This window comes from Leptidea sinapis, chromosome 17 (genome assembly GCF_905404315.1).
Source record: "Leptidea sinapis chromosome 17, ilLepSina1.1, whole genome shotgun sequence".
Lineage (NCBI taxonomy): Eukaryota > Metazoa > Arthropoda > Insecta > Lepidoptera > Pieridae > Leptidea > Leptidea sinapis.
In genome coordinates, this window is record NC_066281.1 from 4,994,816 (window position 1) to 5,003,920 (window position 9,105).

Consider the following 9,105-nt stretch of genomic DNA (forward strand, 5'->3'; position numbering starts at 1 on the left):
TGGATACTCTTGTGCTAAGTTTTCAAACAGTTCTTTAACCGCTTCTTCGTCGACTATGTTGTTCTTTATGACTTCTGCTTGCTCTAGTATGCAAGTGACATCTTCACACTGGTAAAAAAATGTTAAGGGGTATATTTTACCAATAATTGTTTGGAACAATTTGCTATAAAAGTTTCCTAAAGAAAAAAGAAGAGATATAGTAAAATTAAAAGATATTAAAATATTATGCAAAGATAATACTTATATATTTTTATAACACTTAAATGTCGATACATAGGACACATTAAGAGAAAACAAGAAAAATGGACGAAAGTAACAACAGATTGGTATCCAAGGGATGGTAGGAGTAGAAAAGGATTCCAAATGAAACTCTGGGAAGATAAATTGCACAACACACAACAACCCGTGAAACCCGTGAAAAACGCAAAAGAGGCGTGCAAAAGCGAGCAAAAAGGCTTATTGTATTTATTTTATGTACTGTGGTAATTTAGAAAAAAAATTGATAGTGAATGCCACAGCCAGCTGAGAATCAATATAAGACGACAGTGACTGCCTCACTCTCAGGCCTAGACAAACCATGAATCCTTTCTCTTATGAATTTCTTACATTAAATTCCTTTGAGCTTAAATCCGAACACTTATCCGAATAATTAGAATAAATCTTGTCAAACATTTCTATTCCCTTGCAACAGTCCTGTTCATCCTGAAATTATATTGAAATAAACATTAATTTATTTTGTGCTGATCATTAATTTACTGTTACATTCTTAGATATTTAATAAAATGTTTAGATAGACTGTGACAGCTCGAAGTGACATGTCGAAAAGATAAACTCTATTTTCAGATGATTTTCATCAACGCACGCATACTAAGACAAAGTGACCTACAAATTGCGAGTGTAAGACGTAGCTGTCATGCACACTACAGTAATAAACTTTGCTTATTTTCATGAAGTGCCTAGCAGCAAGAGGCTCTATCTAGACGTATAAATTATCTAAGGTTAAATTATTATTACTCTACTAGTTGACCCGACAGACGTTGTTCTTTATATAATAAATAAAATAATGTTTTTATATGAATTTGTCAATAATATATCATAACATCAACAATTACTTCGTAAAATAGGCACCCTGCTGTCGTAATGAAATTGTTTCACAGCAGAACTGTCAAACCGTGCGTCAATGAATTCTCCCATAGGAATTATGTATGGAGTCCATACTATGGACACATCAAAGGAAAAACAAATTTGTTGTTTTTCAAATCGGTCTAGCCGTTCTCGAGTTTTTTTTATATATAGATAACATACCTGTTCTGCCAGTATATTTATACAAGGTTGGATATCTTTTTCAAGATTAGACGAAACCTGTAAATTATATTATAGTTAATTTAAATTGAAGGCTTAGAAAAATGTAAAAGTATGTATTCAAATGAGAATACCTGAACTACGGCAACTGTGAGAACAATGAAACTGAATCTCGCCATCACTGTTAGCGTAAGGATGACAAAAGTTCCCACCGGAAAACTGTTTTATACAGAATTATTACTAAAGATTATCTTTTGCATTGTGTTATAACTGTAATTACTTGCTAGCTCGTTACAATTTATTCACACTTAACAACTATAAGTACATACTAACCTTCAAATTGTTCACTAAGTTTAAATAAATATAATATGGATTAATGGGATCACTATTATGGCAACAATAGGAAAATGTTCACTACCGCGTACAGAAGATTATGATAATCATTGTTGGATATTTTATGAGGTAAGTCATGCACCATTTGAATTAATTTTTAAATTAGTCATAACCAATATAACCGCCAGCTGACATTAAAACATTGTTACAATTTCTTGAAAGACTTATCAGATAGTTGGTGAATCCGTTGGGGGTTGTATAAGCTAGGTTTAAGTACGTTTTGTGCAACAAACCTTAGGTTCAATACCAGCAAAGGTTTTTTTTTTATGAAATTCAGGGACGAGACGAGCAGGACGTTCAGTTGATGGTATTTCATACGCCCTGCCCTAAACATTAAATTCAACCTCTAAAGGTTGATGCATTCAATATGCAATAATTTATATTTATACAATTTGTTATTTATTACTTTTTATGAAATATTTGATAATTTAAACGCTTTTCACTTTGAACACCATTCATATATTAAATGCAGCATCTTACAAACTATTTTGTTATGAATATTACAGCCATGAAATACACTGTTGATTGAAAAGAGTGGCCGTTGAGTTTCTTGTATGTTCTTCTCACGAGCTCTACTTAACTAACATATATTTGACTCTAACTTTGACTGTGAAAACTTCCCAATACATTCAGAGGAGATTATTTGTAGTCTGTGGTAAGCAGGTGAAACATGAGCAGTAATTTCTCCATTCAAATAATCTCGACTGTTTGTTTTCTTCTTGGTTTTTAACCATAGAGTAATAGTATTATCTCGAACACTGTTCATTGCTGGGCAGACAACCGTACAGCGTACCTATACTTCTTACCGGCCGCGATATATTTTGAGATAGCGTCGAAGAGAACCGGAACAAACCGCTAAGGTGGTGACTGTGCCCTGCAAAGTAATTGGGCCGGCAAAATTAAGTCCAGTTTAACCCTAAGAAGACCGTTTCTCTGTTCACCACAAAAAATGTCTACCACCGTCATATCCCCTCGATTCGAGATCTCTCTTCTTACTGCCAGTATCGGCATACTACGCGTTCATATATATCGAGCGACGTTCAGTTTTCGACGTTGGAAGAGAAGGCCAAATTGGCCTAAAATGCATTGGTGTACTCTATTGAGTACCTTACTAGGCGAGACAGTACTTCACTATACGCCACCGCCTGCATAATAATAATAATATTGACACACTTTTACACAAATTATCTTGCCCCAAACTAGGCATAGCCTGTGTTATGGGTTGCAAGACAACGATATATTTAATATAATATACTTACTTAAACATACATAAATACATATAAACATCCATGACTCGGAAACAGACACCCATATTCATCATATAAATGCTTGCACCTACCGGGATTCGAATCCGGGACTTGTAGCTTAGTAGGTATCGCATGGAGTATTGTGTTCACCTCTGGGCGGGTGCTCCCCAGTATCAGCTTCTTCCATTTGACCGCATACAACAAAGAGCGGCTCGAATCATCGACGAATTTCTGATCGGCTTGATTCTTTGGCATTGCCTAGAGATGTGGACGTTTATCACGGGGAGTGCTGATAGGAGTTGTTTGGGTGGATATAAGTAGCCGAATTCCACCACCGAACATTAGGTCAAATGCCGCATCACGTTGACGTCTGGCATTCTACAACCGCGTGTTTTCCAAGAAACCTCTTACCTCGCACAGCCATTTTATAGAATCCATCACCTGCTGCAATTTTCCCGAAGCGGGCGGGTGCCTCACTACTGCCCATCGTCATCATTTGTCCTCTCATATATATAAAGAAATAAAACCATTAGGTATATGTTAGGTTTAATTTCTTTAAACATTTCTTAATCATATACGCTATATCAATTAAACATGACTATAAAATATTATGCAAGTAAAGCGCAAAATATGCACCCAAGTAACAAAACAATTATTATCCTATATTATATGGTACCATTGACAAAATTGATTCATGGCTCTCTTTGCTGATAATTCTTTCAAAATCATAAAAAATGGTTTAGATATTTGCACGAAAGATTGTTGGTGGACTGTCACCGCCTTACAAACTAGGAATAAAGTTGTACCTGTTAATAATCCAAGAATATGCAAAATGTTGACTATATCGCTGACAAAACTGTCAATACAATGATAATTCCGGAGTTTTCCGAATGTCAATCAGCCTTGTAAATAAACACGGGAAACGTTATACGTCCGAATAAGACAGTCATATGCAAAATTTTAAATCTAAGTCTTATTGTAAATTCTTGGGTTATTCTGAGATATAACTCTATACCAACTCTATAACCAAGTTTAGTTGTAAGGCCGTGAAGTGTCTTATAAAATAACAACAGTTAGGAAATTTATGTTCAAGCTAATTTTGACCTTCCTACAGTCATGTAGGGAAATTACATTAAGGTGGGTCAAGTTTCAATTTTGCCGGAAGTATCTAATTATACTTATAATTAATTTCTCTTCGCTGTTTGCTGCTGCTTCCAGAACTCCTCTCGATTCTCCAAAAATCGAATCGCCTCCTCCGCCTGCTTTAAGACAACCGCGTTCTTTTTATCTGCTATAGCCAGATCAGGATTCTTCAATAGGTTCTCCAAGTAGATTTTATCAGACGTCAGCTGACCGAGAACTGGGCGGGACTTGGAGCTAGCTCTTTTACCGCCCTTTTGAACTTGCTTAACCGAACCAATAGTGTTTTCTATAGCTTCCTGAAATAATTAAAGACATGCTGATTAAGACCAAGGCCAAATTAACCTTCAAAATGCTTGGTGATCCATCGAACTTTTATAAGTCCCCAGAGAAACCTATAAATAGTATCTAACACTGTCAGATATGACAAAAGCCACATAATTTTTTTTTATGGCAGACGAGAACAACGAGTGTACGGGCCACCTGATATGATCACCGCAACCCACATTCTCTTGCAACAAAAAAGGAATCACAGGAACTCATTTTTGAAGGTCAAAGAACATCGCGCAAAGAAACTCATTATACAGCTTGAAGAAAGTTCCTTGAAAATCGCACTGTGGAGGAACTCCACACATCCAGATGGTGGGGATGATATTCTAATTTTTGGCGTGTCGTGAGACGGTGGAATTCGGCGGCAGGAATCAGGTGAAACAGATCTACGGAACTATCACCGAGACATGCGGTAGATGACAGAATCACGCGATCAAGACACAATGAAGTGACGGCGACGTCCCTACGCAACGCCAAGTTATCTAGCCGTTTACTAAGTACTGGATCGCCGACAATGCACGCGGTCAAATTGTTCGAGTTGATAGTCTGCACCAGACCAGAGATGACAGCAATACTCCAGGTGTGGCTGGACCTGCGCTTTGTAGAGCGCTATAATGTAGGCCGGCTTGAAGTATTTCCATGCGCTAGTTATGACGCCCAGCTTCTTCGAAGCTAGTTTGGATTTGCCTTCCAGATGACCACGGAATTAGACATTGCTCGACTTTTTTTTTTATGAAATAGGAGGACAAACGAGCGTACGGGTCACCTGGTGTTAAGTGATCACCGCCGCCCACATTCTCTTGCAACACCAGAGGAATCACAAGAGCGTTGCCGGCCTTTAAGGAAGGTGTACGCGCTTTTTTTGAAGGTACCCATGTAGTATCGTCCCGGAAACACCGCACAAGGAAGCGCATTCCACGGCGTTGTAGTACGCGGAAGAAAGCTCCTTGAAAACCGCACTGTGGAGGACCGCCACACATCCAGATGGTGGGGATGATATCCTAACTTGTGGCATGTCGTGCGAAGGTGGAATTCGGCGGCAGGAATCAGGTTAAACAGCTCTTCGGAACACTCCCCGTGATAAATGCGGTAGAAGACACACAATGAAGCGTCGTCTCTACGCAACACCAAGTGATCCAGCCGTTCGCAGAGCACTTCTTGACCCAGTATTCCGATACTACGAGAGGCTTTAAGAGAGGTCGTCGAAGATCAGTGATACGACAAATGGGGTTTTTTGCTTTGCTTTCGTATAAGAGAGTGAAACGGGCAAGAGCCTCACGTGATAGAAAGTGAGTGAGTCAACCTCTGGTGTGCTGATGTCCATGGGCCATGTTATAAAAAATAAATATTTTCAGATATTCTACATTTTGATGTTGGAGTTAGGCTAGGAGCAACCACATGGCATTAAATATTCCATGAAAAAGAGATTCTTACCACGCCGGTGGTTCTGATGCCCGAATCAAGAAAAAGAGCAAGAAGTTAAATTTTTTGTGTTTTATTTTTGATTGCTTATAATTTTAATTTAATTTTTTTATAATAATGATTATTTTACCTTCATAAATGAGTTTCACTTGTCAATCTTATTAAAATTTAATAGTGCTTTACTATGTTTCTAATAGAATAAACAAATGAAGAAATTAAAAAAAAAAACAAGTCAAAAACCTAGTAAGGTAACATGATGTGTTTTAATTTGGTGGTTAAGAGTAAAACAGACCAAAATAACTATTATGAAGTTAGTAGATCTCATAAAACATGCATAAAGATGCCAATACGAATTCTAGATTTACGCAAACATAGGCAATGTTAAATTAAGATTATCTTTATCACACAATAGTCACTTGTGTCTCCTGTAAAATAACGTTTATGTCCTATACTGTGTTTTATTTTTTGAACAGCCGAATTGTCTGTCTGTATGTCACAGTCACTTTTTTACGAAACTAAAAGAACTATACTGTTAAAACTTGGTAAGTAGATGTATTTCTGCGAACCGCATTAAGACACAAAAATAGAAACAAAAACAAGGAACTCAAAAAAATTTTTTTCATGAAATGAAATTTCCTAATTTGGATCATGGATAAGTCTTTAAAAATGATATTGAGGTTTATAATATCCTTTTTTTTTCTAAGCTGAATAATTTGCGCGACAGACACTTCCAAAGTAGTAAAATGTGTGTCCCCTGTAACAGGCATAAAAGGCATATATTTTCTAAAAATTGATTCCTTTAGAATTCTTTTTGATAATATTTTGTACTACTAAGTTCTCATTTAACACATATGGACTACTGCTGTCATCTCTGTTCTGATGCACCCCAGTATCCGTTTGAACAAATTGACCGCGTGCAACGCAGAGCTGCTCGAATTGTCGGGGACCCAGAGCTCTGTGAACGGCTCGATCACTTGGCGTTGCGTAGAGAAGTCGCTTCATTGTGTCTTCTAACACAACTATCACGGGCAGTGTTCCGAAGAGCTGTTTCACCTGATTCCTGCCGCCAATTTCCACCTTCGCACGACACGCCACAACTTACGATATCACCCCCACTACCTGAATGTATGGCGTTCTTTCACAGTGCAATTTTCAAGGAAATTCATTCCACATACAACCAAACTATGGATTTCCGGGACGATACGACATCGTTACCATCAAGAAAAGGAACATACACTTTTCTAAAAGGCTGCCGGTCTTCTGTCATTCCTCTGGTGTTGCAAGACAATATGGGCGGCGGTGATTACTTAACACCAGGTACTCTCGTTCGTCCTCGTCTTCCATAAAATAATACTTCGCTACACCTAAATATATGATAGCATAGCAAATTTTTTTTTTTATTAATTACAAAATTCGTAGAAGTTCAGTCATTACAATAATTATTTCGTTTTTCCGTGTTCATGTAATTAAATAATGTCACAGCAGAACATTGCGTCAAAAATTTATTTATACAGAAGTAAAAATTGAAATAAAAATTTGAAGTAAAACTATCCTATCTCTCAAGTTAATCAAACTGCACACAGTGTGATAAATTTGATTAAAATCAGTTCAGTTAGGAGTTCATCGCGGACCAACAACGTGACTCGAAATTGTTATATATTAAGATTAGTTAGGATATATTCTAGTATTATTAAATTAAAGATTCTAGATTTAACTTTAATAAATTAATAGTCATAATACGTCATATGTAAGCTTACTTGAGCTTTTTGTACTCCAAGTCTGAATTCGCTTAGATCAGGCCGCGCTCTCAAACCACGGTGGTAGTGTACCAAACTCATTTCGAACTCTCCACAATAGTAGAGCGCTTCAGCTTTCCGCAGCAAAGCCTTGGCATGCTTTGGATCCAGTTTCAACGCAGTTTCAGCATCTGTTAATGCTAGTTTTGGCTCTCCTAGCAGCAGGTAGCATTTGCTTCGGGCAACATACGCAGCTTTTTCTTCCGGAGCCAATTCTATTGCCTAAAATAAAGAGTGATATACAGATTCACTGTTGCTGGATAAATACAGCTGTTTTGTAATTGCAGTATGAGGGTAGAAGTTCTTAAAAAAAAATTATGAGAAAGCCTCTATTAGCCCAGTAATTTCCCGCGAACGCCTAGCTGGTTAAGCTACCGGCATAGGGAAGGTTTTTAGTCAGTAGGGTGGGTATTTTCCTCCTCTAAAAAAAACAGGCTAAGGCGCCTCTCAAACTGAAACACAGTTAAGCTGGCATCCGCTAAAACGAAGCATTTCATCCACCAAAAGATATTTGCCACAACAAATTACAATTTTGGCTGGTTTCCCGTTGATATCAGAAACTTTCTAAGGATTTGGATGTGATTGTAGCTATAAATGTATGGTACAATAATTTACTCCCCATTCTAAGGTACAGTTATTGACATTGGCTTACAAATAAGAAGTCTACGCAGATGAGTACGCAAAAGTTTGGCTTAAATATACCTTATCTACAAATGAAAGAGCCGTACGATACCGCTCTCTCATCATCTCAGCTCGTGCAAGAGCCAGCAGTGTCCCAGCATCTGCTTCTGCTGGTATCTGCAACGCGCTACTTCGCTCTGCTTTGTCTTTCATATTCAGAGACAGTTTGATATCCTTCGAGCCCATAACAACAGCTGCAGCACGATCCTTGTCAGTGTAAAGTTCTTCCTGACGAATGCGCCTCTCCCGCTTAGGTTTGCGTCTGAACCGTCTCTTGTTCGGCTTAAGCGATTCCTTCCTGTCGTCTTGTTGTTTATCATCTTCACCAACAGATTCATTCTTGTCTGTGGTAGGTGGGGCGCGTTTGCTGATCGAGGCTTTTGGAACTGGTATTTCTTCATCCTCATCGCCGACACCGATGCGAACGAAGCTTTGCAGAAACTCAGCGTCTTTGGTTGGACCAAGAATAGATCGAGCTTGTGCTTTAGCGTTATCTTCGCTGTTCATGTTTCGTAAATTTTTCACTTGACTGTGCGATTACATAACACGTAGGTGTGTGGAGTGTCATCGATTCCAACACTGTAGCTGCTGTTGCCATGGTGACCAAATGTGTTTTCGCACTCTCTTACCACCTTCATTCAGTGTTGTATAGAAGAGCATAAAACACGCACACTATTTGAACTTTACGCGAATAATAAACTTTTATGCTCTGTTTTGGGTTTATTAAAATGATTGTTTGCTTCAACGATCGTTGATAGCAAAGATGTAATTATTATTATTATTTTAATATAAAT

At 37.8% G+C, this 9,105-nt stretch overlaps 1 protein-coding gene across 1 annotated transcript; it reads right to left on the reverse strand.

Annotated features, from left to right (window-relative positions):
* Positions 1-3,608: 3,608 nt before the first annotated feature.
* LOC126969166 (outer dynein arm-docking complex subunit 4) lies at positions 3,609-8,818 on the reverse strand. The gene is made up of 3 exons (XM_050814485.1): positions 8,333-8,818; positions 7,592-7,852; positions 3,609-4,381 (listed from the first exon to the last, which is right to left on the reverse strand). The coding sequence occupies exons 1-3, from the start codon at positions 8,816-8,818 to the stop codon at positions 4,127-4,129; spliced, it is 1,002 nt and encodes a 333-aa protein (XP_050670442.1). The 3' UTR covers positions 3,609-4,126.
* Positions 8,819-9,105: the final 287 nt, after the last annotated feature.

Bases quoted from the DNA above. Each gene is read 5' to 3' on its own strand.
- LOC126969166 (XM_050814485.1), bottom strand. From the start codon at position 8,818: ATGAACAGCGAAGATAACGCTAAAGCACAAGCTCGATCTATTCTTGGT. The intron at 7,853-8,332 runs GTATATTTAAGC...TCTTTATTTTAG, and splicing joins CTCTTTCATTTGTAGATAAG to GCAATAGAATTGGCTCCGGA. The intron at 4,382-7,591 runs GTAAGCTTACAT...TAATTATTTCAG, and splicing joins TTGGAGTACAAAAAGCTCAA to GAAGCTATAGAAAACACTAT.